This window comes from Micropterus salmoides, unplaced genomic scaffold, assembly GCF_014851395.1.
Source record: "Micropterus salmoides isolate LMB-PRFRI ecotype aquatic unplaced genomic scaffold, ASM1485139v1 Ms_hic_scaffold_13, whole genome shotgun sequence".
Taxonomy (NCBI): domain Eukaryota; kingdom Metazoa; phylum Chordata; class Actinopteri; order Centrarchiformes; family Centrarchidae; genus Micropterus; species Micropterus salmoides.
In genome coordinates, this window is record NW_024040374.1 from 9128645 (window position 1) to 9151729 (window position 23085).

Consider the following 23085-nt stretch of genomic DNA (forward strand, 5'->3'; position numbering starts at 1 on the left):
GTTTGCCACCTCAGTGAACTGGTGAATGATGCCTCTTACCAAATTAAAACCAGACAACATATAAAAACTGCGGTTTCACCCCCAACCTCCTCCCCCCTCCTTTAGCACTCCCTCTGTCTGTCTCTCTCAGCTCCCCAGTGTGTCTGGCTTCAATCATTTCTCCAATTTATTCCATCTCACTGATTTCAGGGGAACAAACAGAATCAACAAAAAGCCATAAAATCCTTAAACTTAGACGTAAATGGCTACTGTTGGAAGACACATCTTCTCCAAAAGCTGTTTTAAATAGGTTTGTTTGCAGACTGACTATTAATTTGACTATTATTTCAAATGTCAACCGTGTAAACTTTCATTTCATGCATACTACTACTTACTAATATGTCATTGGGATTCATACAGCACCAACAAACCAAAGCCAGTGAAGCCACATGTGCTGGTTTCTAAACCTCTGAAACATAAAATGGAGTCTCAGCATGATAGCCATTTAATGTTGTACAGTCGGGTCATTTCATTTAAGTCATGGAAGAAAAAGTTTGGGTAAACTTAAAGTGATACGCCATCACAAAATCTCTATTTTGAGTATGAAACACTCTTGCTCTGTATGCTTGAAATGTGGCTGTTAAAAGGTTGTAGTTTGCTTCTCCACAGAGAACAATGGCTGTGGTCAGCTCAGACACATGGATTCCAATAGGGAGAATATAAAAATCAAAATATCAAACTCCTTCTCCAGTGTGTTCCAAAGACGGAAATCAGTGAACATCTTTCAAAAGCTTTTCCACAGCTTTTTCTTGATTTTATAACTTTTTGGGTCCTTCACTTATTTAACTTCTTTTATATAGTCTAATAAATAGGTAAACAAAACTTTAGGAATCCCGCGACCCTCTATGCAGGATAAGCGGTTGACGATGGATGGATGGAACTTTATATGAATAAAGTTATTTTGCTATTAGCTTACATCTTACTGCCTCCATCCTCGGGTACGTCTAACTTGAGTTCAGACCGTGCAGGGTGGTGATGGGGTAGTGGATAATACACATGCCTTTGGTGTGAGCAACCCGGGTTTGATCCCCTATTCTGACCCATCCACCAATGTGTCCCTGATCAAGACACTTATCCCCTAGTTGCTGACATATATAGCAATCGTAAGCTGCTTTGGATAAAAGTGTCTGCTAAATGTAAAATGCATTAATCTGTAGACTGTAAGAGTCACCATAGCACATCATTTGTTTTTTTGTAACATGTGCATGTTGATTTCATAAGTTAAGTGTTCTGGTAACATTACAGAAGTTCATACAACACTTTCATGTACAATATATTCTATGCTAAAATTAGTATATAGTATATTTAGGTGTCAAAACTATACATCTAGAGCTTCAACAATTAGCAATTCATTAATTGAAAGAAAATTTACAATATGTTGATAATATGTAATTACTTTTACTCATTTAGCTGACTCTTTTATCCGAAGCGACTTACAGTTGATATGTCAGAGGTTGCACACCTCTGGAGCAACTAGGGGTTTAGTGTCTTGCTCAGGGACACATTGGTGTATGTGTTGCAGTGGAAATTGAACCCAGATCTCCCACATCAAAGGTAGGTGTCTTACCCACTGATCCATCACCATAGTAATGTTTAGTTTGTTTGTTTTTTAAGGAAAAACTGATAGTAAACTGAATATATCTGGGTGGGGTTTACAGCTGGTCGGACAAAACAAAACATTTTAAGATGTCATCTTAGGCTTTGGGAAATGTGATGAGCATTTTTCACCATTTTCTGACATTTTTTGATTAAACAATAATGAATATAGTGGTCAGTTGCAACCTCCAGTAGTATCATTACACATGCGTTACAAACCGGAAATTTACAGACGGAAGAAGTTGTCAGGGTACTGTACAGATGTTGGGATGTGCTAATGCTAGTGCTAAGGTGGGAACTGTTAATATTTCATATTAAATATTATTACAAAGAGAATGGTCTAGACCTATATATAGCATGTGCAATGAAATACCTTTGGTTATGAATTGGCACTATATAAATAAAACTGAATTGAATAATCTGGGGAGTGAAAGTCATAAAATTGCTGCTTTTCAGGAGAGTTGATGCACATCACTGTGTCAAGTTTCCCATTGTGTGGTATTTCATCAGAAACAATCATTGTGGGTGTTTTGACAGGTACCCCGTTAGGCATCACAACCAGTCTAGATGGCCTTGGTGGAATATGGTGAAACACCCACTCCAATCATGTTAGAATGCCGAGGTCCTGCTCAACATCAATAAACATCAATTTTTTGGCACAAAATATGACTGTTAGGAACACCCTTACCATACGAATTGACAGCAATGATGCGATGTGTGCAAGTTTCTATGGACTGAAACTGCCATATAAATTACAAACCTTTCAAAGCCACATTTTTGTATCACTTTAAGTTATTTTCCCCTTCTCTTCTCTGTAAGGTAATTATGCATTCCACAAGGAGTCTAAGTATGAGGAGACAGGGAGATAAGAGAAGACACACAAACAAACAAACACACACTCACACAGTATCCAGATCCTAAAGTGTGATGTGCTTCTTTATGGTGCTCTCGTGGGTCTTTTCACTGACCATATGCTGCTCATGTTGTCAAAATCTTCCCAAAACACCTCCTACACACACACACACACACACACACACACACACACACACACCAACCAACCAATAAGTCACCTTTTTCCACTTCATCTTACATTCAAACCCAGCCCACCCTGTACTCCACCTCCTCCTTTGCTGCCACTTTGATCAGTTACAGACATGTTTAATTTTTCATTCCTCTCCTCTCGTCCTTTACCTCCCCTATTCCTCTCTGCCCCTCCCATGCCTTTCCATAATCGTCTGTTCTTTTGTCTCCTTTCTTCTCATTATTACTCCTCCTGTTCTCCTCCTTGACCTCTCATCTATGTGCTGCCTTTCTCAGCCTTCTTCCTTGCCTCACCTCAATACCCTTATAATCCTTCTTCTTCTGCTCTCCCTGACATATCCTCCTCTCCTCTAACGCTAAAACTTCAACACCCACTTTAGTTCATTGTTGGATGTTGTCGCCAAGTCCACAGGCGTTTTAAGGCTTTTAAAACAATTAAAACTGTACGAGCATGTAAATGTAATCCTGGTATGTACATTTTATTTTTAAACATAAGCGCAGCGTATTTTGAGTGGTCAACACAGCCAGTTAAATTATCATAAGCAGGTGTGGGAGTTGTACTCCATCAGAATTGAGATGTTTTTAATAGAGGACAATAGAGGAATAGATAATAGATTCAATCCCAACATCACAGGTCTAAGTCCTTTTTCCTGTCATTGTCTCTACTGGATAGTATCTAACAAAAGCAAAAATGCCCCCAAAACTAGTTAACTTAACACACTCTTACATCATATTTTAGATAACAATGAATTCTAACTCTTGAAATAAACATCATTAATAAGTATTGCTCTGTTGGTGTTGTTTAAAAAAGATATTCCCCCACTGAAATTGGAATACTTACCTGAAACTGTACTTTTTTACGCACTGCATGCAGTTTACCCCATAGGCTACAGTGTACACGGACATTATGTATGTTTTATTGAAGTTAATGTTTTACATTTTACTTGCTGTCTTAAATCTCTCCCTGTTTTTACAGTTTAATATTAACTTTTGATTACATAGACTACTTGTGGTTGAAATCAAAGACACATTTTGACCACAGTGGACATTAAAGTTGTATTTTATTGTATTGTACATCGACTGTGGACTGTACTGTACAGAAATACATTCCATTTTATGCTACCTAATACTTTATCTTCACCACATTTCAGAGGAAAATGCTGTACTTTCCACTCCATATTTATTTGATATTTATAGTTTTGCATAATTTTATATACAAAACATAAAACCACTTTATAAGGTATGATGCATTATTATTGGATTAACAATACATAAAGTTGTTAAAGTTAGCACCACCTTGAACAGCTAAAACATTTAAATATTGCTCAAATGTTAATGTATAAGTAAAAATAATACAATAATATATTAATATAATACTAACAGTGTCCATTCTGCAAAAGGAGTACTTTGACATTTGATACTTTACACATACCTTACTAGTAATAATCAAATACTCTTACAACCTATACTTTTAGTTATTAAATATTTAATGCAATACTACATGTAACATAAAATGTTTTTTATATAGTCAATAGCACAATAGGGAGAGAAAGAGGAAAAAAGGGGAATAGAAGGTAATGGATTTAAGCTGACACTTGTGGTGTACATGGTTACACACCTTACACTCTCAAATATCACGTGGATGTTATAAATCAATGAAAAGTACTGTATTTCTGTAAGAGGAGCTGAGAGACGAACAGATACTTTTGGCCTTGAAGGCGACATGATGAGTTATGTGTGTGAGAGAGAGCGCAGCAGACACAGCAGAGGTTAAAGGTCAGAGATGTTACTGTTCACACACCAACACACCAACACACTGTTACGACAGCACCTAGATTAATGACCATGTATGTGTCTGTATGTGTGCGCAGTTTGCATAGGAGCTCCTCAGATATCTGTATAATAATTAATCACACACACATAAACACACACACCTTGTCTCTAGGCCCTCCGCTGGCCTCTCCTGCTGTTTTATGGCCTCACCTGCCACGATAGAGGGATGACAGCCACACTCAACAAGAAGGAGGAGAGGAAATGGGGGAGGTAGGGGAGGAGAGATGTGGTTTCATACTGAATGGGGGGGAGAAGTGAGTGTCAGTTGAAAAGGAGAGAAGAGATGAAAGACAAATAGTGAACCAGGTCCAGAGAGAGAAAGAGAGAGGGAGAGAGAGAGAGAGAGAGAGAGACAAAGAAAGCATAAGACCAGATGTGCTCAATCTCCATACGCTGTGCAATATAAAAGACTATTTATGTTAATTTATGTGTTCAGCTTGTCATCAGTTGCTCAGAGTTTATTTTGTACTTTCTACCCTACAGTACATATGTGCAACATTTAGAATTGGGTATTGTTTGTACTATACCTATAGTGTCGGTGCAAAAACTGTCTCTAGTACCAAGTGCCAATATTATAACCATACTTTTTTATACTAGCAATACTGTTTTCTGTATCTTAATTTGACAAATATGTTTTCTACAAAACTAATTTCTATAAGTATTTCTTCTATTTAAAAAAAGAAGCCAAATTATCTCTAAAGTTAAATGTTGGCTACACACAAGCTGCCACAATAAGAATTGTGTACCACTGGCAATATTAAATAATAAAATATCAATCCATCCATCGTCAACCACTTATCCTGCTCATGGGGTTGTGGGGGGCTGGAGCCAATCCCAGTTTACATCGGGCGAAAGGTGAGGTACACCCTGGACAGGTCGCCAACCCATCGCAGGGCCACACAAACAACCAGTCACACCTAAGGGCAATTTAGGGTCACCAATCAACCTAGTTCGCATCTCTTCGCATCTTATATATATATATACACACATACATACATACATACATATACATATACATATATACATATATATGTGTATATATATATACACACAAATATATACACATATATACATAAATATATATATCAGTCTCAGGGTACCCTGCGTCGTATTACAAAGTATCTCGTGAAGTTATCTAATTTGAAATACACCTTGTTGGTTATAATTGCAATTAAGGAGTTTCCTCTGTGAAATAGCCTCTTATTTACCTTCTTAAATACAAAAAAATACTTGAAAGTGATTCTGCATCAGATTTCTTCCACTATCATGAGAACCTGAAAGCTCTGTGAGGTAAGGAACAGCATCATCTCCATGTTTTCTAGCAAACCAGCAGATTTCCTGTGAAATCTGACCTGGTGGCCCCACAATGTGACATGCAGTTCAGTGGTTGATACAGACCCACTGATGTCACATACTGACCTGAGATTAAAAATGTAGTGAGAAAGGAAGAAAGCCACAAAGAAAGGCAAAAGTAATAGGCCTTGCCAAGGCCTTGACGAATTTCTCACCAATATTGTGACTGAAATCTGTTTAGTATACTGTAGACATGTTCCTAATTACTGTTCAAATCTTAAGATTCCTATTGAATCTTAAGTTGAATATACATTTAGTTTTTTTTCATGTATACCTTGATGGTTTCACCTCTTCTCCTCAAAATGTATTTACAAATGATGATTTAATGATATTACAGGGCTACATTCAGTAGTTTAAATACTTCTGCATTTAATGTAGTAGTACTGTATGTACAATAGAAGGAAAGAGCACTAAAAAAGATGAACATTAAATAATGACTGATAAAAATTAACTAAAAACTAAAATAATCTACAAAATAGCAATTACTTTATTTCTTCAACAATAATGAAATTATTATGAAACAACCTATTCTGTTCACAGTAAGCAACTTTTTATAGTCTAGACTATTACATGCAACTGCACTTATATGCTAAATGAGATTCTACAGAACAATTTAGTGGGCACAAACACGCTTGATTTATACATTGAATATGCTTAGTATATGTATAATAATAATAATAATAATAATAATAATAATAATAATAATAATAACAATAATAACAACAACTAGAACTGCAAGCAGTTCTAAGCGAGTTCTAGGCGGGGTCCAAGCCTCGGAGGGAGCGAGTCGGCCCGGGTGCCCCACTGTCGTGACGAATAAGGTCACGCATAAGTTTGGTCTTGATCGGCCATTCCAAACCGAGGCAAAATGTGTCATGGTTGGAAATCCTATTCACTTCAATGAGATTTTCCACGGCCTTTCAGCTTCGATTATAGCACCACCTAGAATCCGAATTGAATCAAATTTTTCAGGTGTCATCAGAGGCCCATGGGGAAGAATTGACCCAAATTGGTGTCAATCAGACTTGCGGTTATGGGGATATAAAATGCATGTAAGTCAATGGGATTTTTTTTCCATAGCGCCAACTAGGGGCTAACTGTACAAAATTTTGCACAGCCCCTCAGGGGGGCATGCTACATAAGGCCCTCAAGTTTTGTGTTGATCGGCCTTTCCAAGCCTGAGATATGTTATACTTGCTGTTTTTAGCGTTTTTGTAAATATTTGTAAGCTTCTAAAAGGGAAATTCTTTGTCGGATCAAAATTCCCTCTACAAACTTTGTTCGGCTCGGTCCAGAGATGGTCTGTGCTAAGTTTCGTGTCAATCAGACTTGCGGCTTTGGAGGAGTTAATTAAAATAGGTTTTCCAGTTTTCGCAATTTAGCGAAATGAAAACGTCATCGCACAGAGGCGTGTCCTATACCATCGGAATCGACAGCATCCCCCAAAGACGTAGACATAAGGTTTATGAATGTGCAATGTAGTGAGCCGTAGTTATCCTGCAAAATGTCCTTTGGTTGAAAATCCTATTGAAATGAATGGGGTATTTGAGCTTCGATTATAGCGCCACCTTTTGGCCAAAGTGCACCAAATTGTTAGGTGCACCAAGGTGTTATCAGGGCCCCATGGGGAACAACTGACCCAAATTTGGTGTCAATCGGACTTGTGGTTATGGAGATATAAAATGCATGTAAGTCAAAAGGCTTTTTTTTGAATAGCGCCAACTAGCGGCTAACTGCACCAAATTTTGCACAGCCCCTCAGGGGGGCATGGCACATAAGGTCCTGAAGTTTGGTGTTGATCGGCCATTCCCAACCTAAGATATGACATGACTTCCTGTTTTTAGCGTTTTTCGCAAACATTTGTTTGCCTCCAATTTTAGTTGGATTTCAATTTCCTCTACAAACTCCCATCAGCTTGATCCAGAGATTATCCGTGCCAAGTTTGGTATTGATCGGACTTGCGGCTTCAGAGGAGTTAATTAAAATAGGTTTTTCAGTTATCACGATGTAGCGAAATGGGCGTGGCCTATACCATTAGATTCAGCTCGATCCCCTGAACACGTGGATATAAGTTTTTGATATGTGCCTTTGTATGCGGGAGTTCTGGGGCAAAACAACAAAAGAATGTGTTATAGCGCCCCCTAGTGGTAGAAGTGTGTGGACCTACCCTTGGAGTTTCACGTCCCTAGCAGTTACCGTCTAGGCCGCAGTATGAGTTTTATGCATGGAAGAATAAAAAAAATTATGAAAACGAGAACAAAAAAAATAGGGTTCCCAGCCGCTTCGCTGTACTGGGAACCGCGATGCCTTGCATTTGCAGGTCTCCAACCCACTCGGGCTTGGACCCCTAATAATCTTTATTTGTAGAGCACTTTTCAAAAACAAGTTACAAAGTGCTTTAACAAGTGTAAAGACAATAATACCCAAGAGACAATAATACAAAAAACAATACAAGATAAAAGCATGAAAACATTGAAAAGACTAAAATACAGATAAATATAAAATTAGTAAAATACAATAAAATAAAAGGGATAAAATAAAGTCAAATAAGATCGGGAAAGGCTCTCCTATAAAAGTATGTTTTAAGAAGGGACTTAAAAGAGTTCACTGACTCAGCTGACCTGATTTCCTCGGGCAGGCTGTTCCAGAGCCTCGGGGCCCTGACAGCAAACGCTCTGTCCCCTTTAGTTTTCAGTCGAGACTCTGGAACAGACAGCAGACCTCTGCCCGAGGATCTCAAGGTACGTAAAGGTATGTATGCGACTAAAAGGTCAGAAATATAACAAGGCGAGAGGCCATGAAGAGCTTTAAAAGTGATCAATAAAATTTTAAAGTCAATTCTAAAACATACTGGGAGCCAGTGTAATGAAGCTAAAACAGGGGTAATGTGACATAGTATACACACTTACACAGATACACACACTTCAGGCTTTGTGGTACTTGAGTGAAAAGTAGCGGAACAAATTCCAGAGATCCCTCTGAAAAGCATGTTAGACTTTTGCCAGACCTTTGAAATAACATGTACAACAACCAGAGCTAACTTATGTCGGCAGCTGTGGGAAGAGAGGGAAGGCTGGAGGAAAGAGAACAGAGGAAAGGAAAAAGAGATCGGGAGGACAGTCAAAAATACAAATGCTTTGAGATTGTGCAGTGGTTAACTTCCTCACCTCTCAAACCACATGTGCCCACAATGGCCTCAGACAAAATCCTGCCAGAGCTTTCGCTCTTTGTGTATCTCCTAATAAATTTCTTTCTGTGCTTTCTCTCTGTCTAAAATAAAGCTACTGAAAAATTGCTAGAGTGATTATTTTCTGGATGGAGAAAGGAATGAAGTATGGACAATAAAGAAATACATTTGTTGGTGGCAGTCAGTGGTCAAAATACTTCACCTACATGAGGTTTACTGTTGAAAATGCAGTAATGTTATAGTATTAGCTGGCTCATTAACTAGATAGAAGGCGAAAATATGTAACATCTCTTAACCAGACATCATATCAAGTTTGAAGAGCAGAGGGAACAGAAATGACTGTGGGAAAAGCAAAAAAAAAAGAATAATTTTATATGTAAGAATTCACAGGATAGCAAGCTGTTGTTTGCAGCTGTTGTACTGGGTTGTCCAAATGGAGAGTGAAAAGGGGGCTTCAGACTGCCACACAGAGATGACTTCCTGCTTGTTGAAACTCTTTCCAAGATATTTTTCTTCTATCATTTCCTCCTACCTTTTCATTATAGCACTATGATTTCATTTTAAACCAACACTTGATTTGCAGCTGAGTGAGAAGTAATTGAGGTGAGAGTCAGCAGTCTGCGGCCATGGTACTCTTAGTAGCACCTGAAGACAAAGCTTTCAATTTACCAGTTGATATATGTTCCAACCCTCATCTACGTTCATGAACTATGGGTGGAGATCGAAAGAATGTGATTGTGGATACTAGCAGGTGAAAGAACTATTCTTTACAGCTTTTCTGGCCTCAAACTTAGACATGCCACCTGGAGATCTCCCGAGGTTATATATTAAGCATGTGCAACTGGGAGGAAACCCCAAGGGAAACCAAGAAGACAATAGAGAGTATACATATCACACCTGGCCACGAATTGCTTTAGGAACCACCAGGAGAATGTGGCTAGAGCATAAGGACATTTGAGCTACTCTGCTTAGCCCAAATGTCCTTATGTTGTGATGGAAAATTGATAGATGAAGAGTTTTCTCAAAAAAAAATTATGAAACTATTTTCATACAGATATTTACAGAGTGGAGTAGGGAATGGGGATAAAGAAGAATTATTCCTGTGCTCTCTATGCAGGAAGCAAACAGCCTCTAATAAGTTGCATTCATAAGACATTCAAACTGCTTTTTACATGGCATATTAGTCTGAATGGTGATAGGGTCAGTTTAGGTGGTTGATCTGAAGGAAGGGTAGTTATTATTCAGTCACTTCATAGAGTTCTTACTTACAGTATCATGTAAAATCTACCAAGAAAAGGCAGAAATGGTAAATGGTGTCACTGAAAGGACCAAGCAATTTACATTTTACCTCTCATTCAGCTGCATTGGTAAGTGTCTTGCTCAAGGACATTTCAACACTTGGACAGGAGAAAACAGAGATCGAAGCGCCAACTCTGCAATTAGTGGACAACGCACCTCCTGGGCCACAGCTACAGACCAATTCCAACTAGTATTACAAGTAATTTGAACCTCCTATGAGCAAATTGTGAGGAATGAATGAGGAAGGAAGGATGATAAGAGGAAGGTTAAAAGTAACTTGATATCTCTGCTCCTTTGTTCTGCATTAGACTTGTTTGTTAGTGGACATCCCGCTGATGCACACACCTGGTACACATTACTATGTCTACTCTGCGTGTGTGTGTGCTTGAGAAGGAAAGAGATAAAAGAAGGAGGAGATGGACAGATGGAGGAATTGAGTGAGGGCTGTAGTTCAGTTTTAGTGTACTCCCATGTGTGTTTCCATGAGAGAGAGTTCACTGATGATGTGATAAAAACCACGTGTGCAACATCTGCCTGGTGTGTGTGTGTCTTCAAAAGAGAGATCCTGATGTAACAAAGGAACAGATAAAGCACCAAAGTCGATGAGACAGTGCTTACCTTTATCTGGTGTCTCATTTCTTTCATCCCTCTCCTATCCTATTTGTACTGTAAAATGCAGTCCACTGATCTCCTATGAGAATGTCCTACAATAGAAGACTTCATATGGTATATACAGTACTGTGAAAAATGTTAGAAGGTGTGGGGAAAATGCTGTTAAGTAAGAATACTTTCAAAAATAGACATCTAAATAGATTATATTTATTAATTAACAAAATACAAAGTGAACAGAAGAAAAATCTAAATCAAATCAATATTTAGTGTGACAACCATTTGCCTTCAAACAGCATCAATTCTTCTGGGTATAGCCTACTTTCACATAGTTTTTGAAGAAACTTCAAGGAAGGATTTTGTAGGCATATTGTCAAGTGTATGATTAAACAATTTTAACAAACAGTTAACAGCTAATGATCAACAATCCAATAGTTAGTTGTTTTTTCAGAAACAGCTGTGTAAGAAGAATATAACTGGGTGAGGAACAGCCAAAGTCAGAAAAAAAGGTAAGGTTTTTGAAGATAGTTTGCTGTCAAAATTCTTACACCATGGCAAGTGACCTTCATGGAAGACTTGATGCCATAAAGCCATACCTTTAACACGGAAACAAGGCCAAACAACTCAACTGTGCACAGACAAACAGGAAATAGGGTGCAGACAAATGGCAAGTACTCTTGACTGATGAGTCAAAATCAGAAATATTTGGCTGTGGAAGGCAGTTTGTTCACTGAAAGGCTCGAGTCAAATGCTTATTCATCATGCAGTACCATCAGAAATGCATCTGATTGGCCCCAAATAGATTCTGCAGCATGAGAACGACCCCAAACATACAGCAAAAATCATTAAGAACAAGGAGTTCTGGTAGTGATGGAGCCCTGATCTCAACATTATCGATGTCTGTCTGGGATTACATGAAGATAGAGAAGCAACTGAGGCTGCCTAAATCCACATGAGAACTGTTGGTAGCTCTCCAAGATGTTTGGGCCAACCTACCTGCCAAGTTCCTTCAAAAACTATGTGCAGGTGTACCTAGAAGAATTGATGCTATATTAAAGGCAAAGGGTGGTCATACCAAATACTGATTTGATTTCAATTTTTCTTCTCTTCGTTCACTTTGTATTTTGTTAATTGACAAATAAAATCTATCTACATCTATAATATGTCTATTTTTGAAAGCATTCTTACTTTATAGAATTTTTCCACACCTGCCTAAAAACATCTGCACAGTACCGTACAGGTTGTAAGACTAGTATTTGAACCATAAAGCTCATGATACACGGGGCAACTTTTTGAGCAATGTTGCTGGGCAATCTTGCTAGGGGCAAGTCCGACTATGTTTTGAACAGATAGCGGCGGTGCGGGGCAGGTAGTGGAGTGGTGGGGGAAGGGGATTACGGTAGTAATCTTTATCTATTACCATTGACGACAACGTTGCCCTGCACGATTGCTCTAAAAGTTGCTCTGTATCATCAGCTTAAGTGTCCTTAAGATGCACTTTACTTTCCCCTTTACATTTTCAAGTTTTTGTTTGTTTTTGTTTTTTAAAAAATGCTTCTGAGACTGAAGAAAGAAACCATTACATTATAAAAAAAAACAAAATGCAATGTTATACAACATACTTGTGTATTGTGTCATTTCCCTGTGAAACAATCACTGTAAGCTTCCAGCTTCCTAAGTGAAATAGATGACATGGGAAATTAAATTTATCCTTTAGTTTCACAGTGCACTGTTTTGTGTGTGTGGGTGTGTGACTGTGAGCAGATAGACTGACTATGTATTACACATGTTAAAACTCAGTGAGAACATCCTAATTCAGTACTGCTCCAAGTCTGGGTAAGGACCAAACAAGGAGTTAAGAGAAACCAGTGAGAACCACTACCCAAATGATTCTGTAAAAATCTCTGTCAAAAGTTATTTACATTTCATTTAGCTGACATTTTTATCCAAAGCGACTGAGCATGTTACACTGCCAAAAGGATTTATGAGACCCTGCAGTAGAATGCAGGTTGAGACCAAGTCACGTTTTGTTAGATTTGCCATACTAATCGCCCTCAAATTTGGTTGATAAATATAAGAAAAATGTAGCTCCCCAGAGAAAGAAATCTAAACATCAAACTGTGTAGAGGAGTGTTTTTTCTTGAACAGATCAACAGCTAAGGACCAGAGGACTCACTACTTCCTCCCCTCTGACTCTTGTTCTCTTTTTCTCTCTGCAGAGAAAATGGTCCAGACCAGGACTGGGTATTGCACCATAACAATGTCTTGGTCCAGACTAATGGTGTCGAGAGTACATATTAATAAAACTGTCAAGTACTGAAAGCTGGCATTGAATGTCTGGTCAGATATATATTCACTATTCAATTTAAATAAAAACAATTTGCCAGCTTTAGACTGCATTTTACACAGTCAAATTTATTTTCTTTATTTTATAAGATTTGACATTTAATATTTGAGAGCTTCTGTTCATATTTCTAAAAGCAAAGCTGATGATACACAGAGCAACTTTTAGAGCAATCGTGCAGGGCAACATGCCGTCAATGGTAATGAGTAAAGATTACTACCGTAATCCTCTTCCCCCAACACTCTGCCACCCGCCCTGCACCGCCGCCATCCGTTCAAAACATAGTCGGAAGCAGTGCTTCGAGCTAAATGCCAATGTCATAATGTCATTACACTAACATGTTCACAATGACGATGTCAGTATGCTGATGTTGGGTATGTTTATAAAGATTTGACTTGACTGATTTTACCTGAGGCATGCATTTAGTAGGTATTGAGATATTTCAGTGTGGAACAAAGTGGTGAACCAACCAAGTGACATTGCCATCCTAACGAGTAGCATGACTAAAAACAATATCCTAGTCTGTCTCTCTGTAGTGTATTATAACTTATGGGATCTGTGTTTTATCTTCTTATATCAAATATGTTACTAGAACAAATGCAAAATCTATACAATAGAGTAGAAAAGAAACCTTGGAATATCTGCTGACCTAATGAAACAATAACAAAGTGGACTTTGCTCATTGTATAATGCTCCCAAGGTGCATAATCAATAAAAAAAAAAAAACATAGAAAGCCCTGCATATCCTGTTAACAAATATACACACCTTGGGAGCATTAAACAGTGTTGGACTTCCTCTGTCATATAATTCATTATTTTGATTAATCTTTGCAATTATGGCTGAGGACTGGGATATGTGCTTTTCTGTTCTAATTTATTTTTGTTGGCCTGCCGCGGTGACTTTTACAAATTGGGCTGTAGCCACTTTCAACAGACTGTAAAGCAGTAAGAATTAATAACTTTGCAATTCAAACAAGCAAGAAGAGACACTGTGCTCGTCTGTGCAGTATCAGGCTGTCTGAGAGGAAAATTGTGGTTTACACAGAGTCAGCCCACACTGGCCAGTTTCAGAGACTGTTGTAGGCCGTCGGTACCAGCATAGTGCCACACCGGTATTTACACATGTGAAACAGCAAGACACAAAGCCAGGATAATAAAGTTTAGACATGGCATTAAACTAGAAAATATTTCCCATTCTCATTCTCACTGTTTCTTTGTTAAAGTCTGAACATCAGAATAGAAACAAATGAGGGAAAGAAGGAAGAAAAAAGCATAGAAATAAGTTTGAGGTTAAAGTAGCTGTGTGTGTTATGTTTCTGTTTGAGATGGTGACGGGAGTTTAGTTAGAGCTGAAAGTTGAAGTCTGATGTTTCGCTCAGTGTGGTTTCCCCTGAAACGGCCTGTTGCTGGGAGTTTTGGGGGGGGCATGCTCTTGGCTGTTGTTGACATTAACCCCAGCCGACCTCAACATACACACACTGCTGATATACACGCTACGCAGTAAAAAAGCTCCCACTCTCTCGCCTGTTTCTCGCATTCCCTTTATCCGACTGTCATGTGAATTTGTAGCAAAGCTTGGAAATGTTGCAAGAAGTAAAATATGATTCAGGTGTGCTTTGAGCGGGATGAAGCTTTTAAATAGGTCTAAACCTGAAGGGAGAGTTCCTAAAACACATCAATAAGGAACCAGACAGGATCTTTCAAGAAGTCATTAATAGTGAGCAAGTTAAGGTCAGTAAGGAAAAGGTCATGGTGGACTAATATTTTACAGACACTCTTTTGACTGCTCATTACACAGTATCATTATTTAGCCAGTAAAATCATTTCTGAACTCACATACATTGTTTAGTGATCAGAATTAGCTTTTGCTCTCTGTTTTTCTAATTTTGACAACATGGAAGATATTTTCCTGAAAGTAGTATTTCCTCTTTTTACCTTTATGATTTAAAACATGATAATTTGCAGCAAAATACAGAGACCGAGTTTCTGTCTTGTCCACCCAATGACCACCGGTCTAAAACACCCACAGAAATGTCCAGAAAGCTGTAACAAGCTGTTGCAGAGTGGACCGACTGTCAGCTAAAAATACACAGCATGGAAACTCCTCTTGAATTAAACAATGAATTAGGACGCACACACACACACATTGAAACCTCCTGGCAGGCAGTGTTAAGTGAATAAACAGGGGATAATTTTTGCTCCAGGGTAGATGGATAATGGCAATATAAGAGAGGACGTTATTTTAAATAAAACACAACCTTTGCTATTACAGGAGCCGTGCAGCGGGTGTAAAGATCCCATACACAGGGAAAGCAAGAGAAGGACTCTCTGTCACTTTGCCTTTCGAGGAAGAGATGAAGAGTGACACTACGCTTTGCACTGTACTGTTGATGTTTCAGATTCATCATGTCCTCAGATTAGGTTGATGAATCTGAAACATTTTTCATTCGTTGATGTCCGTTTAACCTGTGATTTGGACCATTACACCAATGACATATAGCTGGTAATGGAGCACAAACGATTAATTGTATTTTAATATACTTTACACACTGATTTAAACAGTTAAACAGAAATTAGTTTGAGGTATCCTGTCATACAGTTTTATGTGCCAGCCCTTCAGAAACACATATTTTCCCTGGCCCTGATATATCACTGATGCCCCAAAAAAAGCCATGCCTGTGTTCTGTTTAATTAACAGAGATTGCCAGATTTAAACTAAATTTATCATCTAAGCTTTTGGCCAAACTTAGATAATAAATCTGGTGCAAATGTGATAAGTGTGTGGATGTTTTGATTTCATTGCCGTTTTTGACTCCAGGAATTTCTTGTTTTGTGTACTGTAGTTTTGTAAAGGTTTTGTTAAATCACTGACTCAGGGAGAAGTACATTTCCCGTTCTTCATGGGATCTATTTGATCATATGCAGACCACAAAAGTAGTGTTGTAGTCAAGACAGCCCAAACTGAGACCAAGTCAAGACCAAGTCCAGAGTTTATCGAGACCAAGACAAGACAAAGACTTTTAGGTGCTGAGACTAAGTCGAGACCAAGACCGAGGGAGGGCAAGACCAAGTCAAGACCAAGACCAGTTCCCCACGTTACATGACACACAATAAAATGTGGAATGAGATCATAGGTACTTCTCAAATTGATCTGAAAGATCCACATTCCCATTAAATTACCCACATACAAACACTAAGAGCTGAAATCAAGATAAGCATCTTTATTCAACACTCCTTTTCCATGCTTAACATTGCGGGGGTGGGTGACAGTTGTTAATGGTAACAACACATTTTTAATTAGGGTTATTGGTTGCATTTGAAGCAATACGTTTTACATCCAATCAAAGTTATGATGTTAACAAATAAATCAAACAATGCAAGAGCAATTTATTGAGATTCCCAAAGTTATGGTCTTGACTGGTCTTGAAATAAAATCCAGAGTCCTCAATGTCCGAGACCAAGACAAGACCGAGTATAAAGTCCGAGGCGAGACAAAGACCATCAAAACGTGGTCTCGAGTACAACAACACTACACAAAAGATCAACAACTTATTTTATAGTTACCTTGTTTTTTGGGGGGATTTAAAATGCCCAATCCTGTGTGCACTGCAGCCCTTGTTACTGCTAAACTCTACTGTTATTTTGGGTAGTGCTGCAGCCGCTTTTTTTACCTGCCAGCAATGTGCTTCACTATTAAGGTGTAACATGGAGAAGGTTCATGCTATCAGCCCCAGTTCCACAATAACTAACCAGTAGAATTTGCTAGTGCATAGGACAAAAGCCCTCACAGGCTTATCACCCAGAAACACAGCCAATTGTGTTCAATGGACCGCACCACCAAGCCAGAGTTCCTGTTACCAAAAGCTGAAGACCTGCACAGAGGACTTGATTTTAGGGTTAGCATTAGGGTTATGACTGGTTAAGGTTAGGGGGAGGGTTGGGGATAAGCACAAAGTGATTGATGTTTGTGTCTTTCAGGGAATTGAATGCCTGTCAGTATAATTTCTTATAAGTATAGAAGTACAAGTTTGTAGGTATGTGTGTATTTACCTGCGCACAGCGTCTGTGGTTTTCACACCAAACCAGAACTTGGTCACTCTGGAAGAGACAGAGAGGATGAGGGTTAAAACAAACTCAGAGAGACAAATAAATCATTCACAGACAAATCCTGTATTTGACGCATTCTGCCCACATTTGACCCATTCATGCTGTCTAATATACAAGAAGTCAGAAAGCAAAATATTGTTAATAAAAGGTCAACATGACATACGGAGAGACACACACTCAACCTTTCTCTTATTTACATAATTATCCTCGGGGTGCAAGATGACCTAATGCACTGTGTTTGTGGTTGCTGAGACCACGTCACTTGGTGTGATGCATGTTTATGTTTGTGTGTGTGTGTGTGTGTGTGTGTGTGTGTGTGTGTGTGTGTGTACAGTTACTGTTAAATGAGTCAAGACCGCCAGTAAACATGGCTGCATTAACCACTGTGACAGAGGGAAACGTCATCTCATGACCACAGGGACAGAAATACAGATACAGAACCAACCCCTAGTCTTAAAGTCTCTTTCAATTTTCAAATCTTAAACTCCTTAAAAGAAACTACTCATCCATACTTGGTAATGACCGCACAAGGCCACACAGAGAAGGTGTTCTGAGATTTTACCTGTAACACAAAGAAGTTGTTACCTGAGCTACATGAAGTATTTTTGGTCCTTATTACATCATTGTGAAATTTTTACACATTCTTAATCTGTTGTTGTATCAGAACGCCGTCAATTCGGGTGTGATGTCCTCCAACTTCCGAGGTAAACGGACTGCACCATAAAGCAAAAAATGTAAACAAAGCATGGCAGTAAATTATGCTTAGTGCTTTAGCTAAATAAAAAATAAATGACAGAATATCGCTTAAGATTTATTATCTTATTAATGAATTAATCATTTCAGCAACACTTTCCATAAACCCTGTTGGTTTCACAGTGTGAATGTTACTGCTTGCTTCATAAAAAACCCCTGCAGCCCTTTTCCGAGCCCCTATAGTACCTTTGACTAATTAAGTTTCTATTTTATTTTTTCAGCAGTTTTTAGAAGGTTTGTCGAGGCTGTGCAGACTGAAACCCCTGTTTTTTCTTCATTGGTAAGGTAGTCAGTCAGTGTGGCAAAACTGCTGCTGAAATGCTTTATCATCATCAGCACAATCATGATACCATCATCTAACATCAAAACAACTATTACTGGTCTGTGTGCATGTGTGTATCTGTCTGTTGTCAGGTGTGTGTGCCTACAGGGAGAATATGAACCTCTAATGTGTGTGTGTGTGTCTGTGTGTGTGTGTGGGATAAGCCCTCTTAACGACTCCTAAACCCTCTCCTGAGTGTGCTGTATTTAGCCAAGCTCATCTCTTTCCACAGACACACACACGCACGCACGCATGCACGCACGCACGCACGCACACACACACACACACACACACTTTTCAGGGCTTCTCCTCTTTAAAGTAGCCTTTGAGCTTCTGGTATAATGAGGGTTATGGGGTTAGAGTTGGGGTAACAGTGCAGAGGTTAAAGGTTAGAGATTAGGGATTAAGAGCTTTTACAGCTTTTGCAGAATTCACTTGTTCACTCTTAACATTCAAAACAGTTGCAGATTGACTACTTTGGTAAAATAGATGAAGACTTATTTCCCTTTTAAGCCATGTAGAGATGCTGCTTATAGCAGCTAAAAGAATTTACTGTCACTAGAACAGCCAAGGATTTTTACTGAAGTGCAAGATTAAGGCCGTGACATACTTTGTGCTGGTTGGAGTTAAAAGCCTCGTTCTGGCTGTAAGACGGAGAGGGCTGCCTCTCAAAATTTTTTCAAATTTCCAAAACCGACAAACCATCAGTCACGCCTGCTTTCTGCAGGGACTAGCCTTTGAGCATATGTGTGAAAACGGTCAGAGCTCCAAGTTCTCCACAAATTTTGTTCGCCTCATTCCTCTCATACTCTCACCCCTGTCCACGTCCATCGCTTCAGCTGCTTACTATTGCTTCATTTGTCCAGCAGCAGTGAAGAGTTGGTTAGTTTTCAGAGAGCAGACACGAGGAGTAAAACCAAAATCAGGATCCAGTTCTCAACAAAGGCCACATCTAATTTTCTCAGAGTTGACAATGCTGAAACAGAAATTCTGTCTTTGAAATGATTGTCGGACATAATTTTGAGAGAAATAAAAGTGTATTTCTTGCCCATGCTAGAATGCCTTTAAGACTAAATGAGTATTGATGGGGTCCACACACTGTAATCTGTCCTAGTTGTTAGAAGGGATAACACTGGGGCAACTGCTCATCATCATACAGAGATAGATGGGAGAGCGATGAAGAAAGTAGTAGAGCATTAAAGTAATCGTTAAATCTCTGATGACTAGATTAGTAACAAGACTGTGGGGAAGGATGGATGGAAAGAAAAATAGATGAGAGGAGAAACAGAGGAACAGGTGTCATGGTATCATATGGTTTCTGATTACGCAAATGTGACACCGCCCAGGTGCTACTGAAAACACCATAAATGCCCAAGTTGCCATGAAGACAGTCTCATAGTAGCAGTGTAACCCACTCAAATGGAGGTGGTTCTTAACTCTCTCAAACATTAAAACATTTCTAAGCAGCTGATACAGCTGAGAGGCAGAAACACACTTTCCTTCCACTCTATCTGTAAGATAATACAGTTGTGACAAACCTTATTAATCTATGCTTGAAACGTTAAACAGACACTACTCTCCCTCTGCATTTTCACCATTTTCAATTTAACATTCGTTATTCACTGGTTGTTTATCCAAAGACAAACTTTGACATTCAAAAATTTCTTGTGATCTGGACATGGGCCACATGTCCAGGACAGAATCAGGTTTGAAAAGAAAACAAATACTTTTACATGTATTCATGTCACATGCTTCATTTGATTTGAAAAATAATCGCCATCATACAAATTAAGGTACCTATGAAGGTTTTCTTGTAATCAAACAAAATTTCTGTTTACAATCTGTGTTACTAAAAAGCATTGTGTGTATCCTTGTCTAAAAAACATGCTGAATGCATTTTCTTCCTCATAAAACATCCACTGTTTTAACATTTCAAACTGTTAACATCCATGTTTTCTTCTCTACCTTTATTGGGGCATTGCTGTTTTTTGTGGGTTGTGTTTTAAGTGGGTGAATGTGAAAATATTGGCTGGAATGTGTGTGTGCATGTGCAGACAAACAAATCCAGTCACTCCACAAGGTACCTTAAAGTTGCATTAAAGCAGTAAATTCCACTCTCAGATCGTCGTTCACAGCATCAGTTTGTGATTATCATTAAAATTAGTTTTTAGTGATGGTGTGATATAATTTACTGCATTTACCAGAAAGTCTTTCTAACATTGCCAAATGAATGTACCTGTACTGGTCGGGTTTTATATTTAGGGTGAGAGACCAATAATGAGTGTCCCTGTATGAATGCTAGTAGAGCAAAATTATATATATATACATTTATTCATTTAGCTGACGCTTTTATCCAAAGCGACTTTTGCTATACATAGACAATTGCTATACATGTCAGAGGTCGCAACTAGGGGTTAAGTGTTAAATATATATAAATATATAAATAAAAACTACCCAAAATACAACTTAAACATGTATGTTAAGTTTGGTTACCACTGAGTTTGGATATTGAAATATTCCAATATAGCTTAAATATTTAATTTTCCTTGTTTTAAAGGATGCATTACAGTTAAGTGAGGTCATTTTCCAAAATCAGCTTTCTGCTCTAGCTGAGTGATGACACCAAATGGTTTTGAATCTTAATCATATCCACATTAATCATAATCAAATCTACATCACAGCCCTAATTATTTCCCAAACTCCCCTAAATACCATTACAATACTGATTTCCAGTATCCAAGGTATCCAGTCAAAAATATTATGATTTTTGATTTTGGCAATATCGCGCTGCTCTGTCCTGCTCCTAGATGCTCGATCAAGATGGGTTTGTCCTCCCATGGAAGGACGGCTAATTCAATCACTACTCTTCTGTCTTTCTTTTAACCCTCAAAAAGCAGACACACACACACACACACACACACACACACACACACACACACACACACACACTTTTCACATTTCCTCTTCCTCCTCCTGCTGCTTCTCATCCAGAAAATCATCCTTTGGTCACTCTGTCAGTCTTTCTGTCTTTCATTTGTACCCTCCCACTATACCTCTCAGGCTCTCCACATCACTGCCAACTTCTGTAAAAATGACTCGGAAAAGGCTTGAAAATGGTGGTGATGATATACTGTAGATGCTCCACTCAAAGGCCAGTTAAACATCTCCAGATTTTCACTGAGGAGATATAAAGCTGCTTTCCCCTCTGCTGGCCTCACGTCTTCATCCCCTCTGTTAATCTTTTTCACGCTCTCTTTCTCTTTCTGTCTTCCTCGCCATAACATCCCCCAATTTTTGTCACTACTCTTCAGCCCCCTGAACAACACACACATTAATGCACACACACATGGAGGTATACGTACACACAGGCATCCCAAGTCAATTTCATGGGACATATTTGCTGTCAGAGCCAATCAAGACAGTTTAGATGGGCCTGTATGCCGTATGGCTATTAAACGGTGGTCAAAGCGGGGTTTCGTAGGGTCTCAGAGAGTGTGGGTGTCTGTCTGCGGTAAAACAGCTGCACATGTTAAAAAGGGAAAGGGGGAATTGGAAGAAAGTGGCTGGAAGAAGAGAAACGAAGTTGGATGTGGGAGACTAAGGGGAAATGGGAGGAAGGCAGGAAGTTAAAAATAAGAGAAAGAGACAGACAAAAGAAGGTAAAAGATGGAAATAAATATTAGGTAATAGTAGCAGGGCAGAGACTGGCAAAGAGTGGTGGATACCAGTTGTGAAACAGGACACAATAAATTTTGGTGACAGCTGTCCTTCTGGCTGGAGGTTAGTCTAAAGTTATTTTATTAACGGAACTTTTATGTGTATTTTCTTCTATAGTGGCAAAACATTTTAAAATTTACAAATGCATTTATTGTGGCACAATACCTTTGGTTATGGATGAAGTTATCTGTGATGCATTTATTTACAAAACATTTATTTATTTATTTCCAAATCTTAAAACCTAACTTTCTGGTCCAAAGGCTTTTGTGCATTTTCATACACCAAAACATCTATTACACTATTGCTCACAAGATACTATGCATTAAAAACATCACTTCAACACACTTGATGATGTATGACTTAGAACAAAAAAATCTCATTTCGTTTTAATGATGGATTTCGACATGACTGGATTTCATATCAACAGTAAAAATACAGGGTCTTAAACTTCTTTCTATCCCGGGATCCACAAGTGAAATTTGTCAGAGTCTGAGACATGAGAGACTCGTCAGACACAGAACTGACCCACGGAGTGAGAAACACTTGCACTGAAGGACTTCCACATGGCTCTGATGGTTGCTGAGTCCACAGTAATCATTTTTGGAGAATAACAACCTGATATTCCTGGACGCAACAGCAGGGAAGAGGCAGGGAACAAACACACACATACACGCACACATTCACACACAGAAACATGGACTGTCAACATGCACGCGCACAGCTGCACGCACCCTTCAGTGTTTGAAAGAGAGTAAGATATAAATCACACTTCTGCCAGATGCAGCGATAAAAAGTGAGTGCGTGTGTGTGTGAGAGAGAGAGAGAGAGAGAGAGAAAGTGTGTGTATATGTATATATTGTGTCTTGATGTGTGTGTGTGTGTGTG

At 38.7% G+C, this 23085-nt stretch overlaps 1 protein-coding gene across 1 annotated transcript in view; it reads right to left on the minus strand.

The window, feature by feature from the left end:
- The window catches only part of anos1b (anosmin 1b), a 47899-nt gene that overhangs the window by 19126 nt on the left and 5688 nt on the right, over nt 1-23085 (minus strand). The window contains exon 2 of the mRNA XM_038715362.1: nt 17352-17399. Within this exon, the coding sequence (XP_038571290.1) occupies nt 17352-17399 (48 nt within the window). The remainder of the gene's footprint in view (nt 1-17351; nt 17400-23085) is intronic.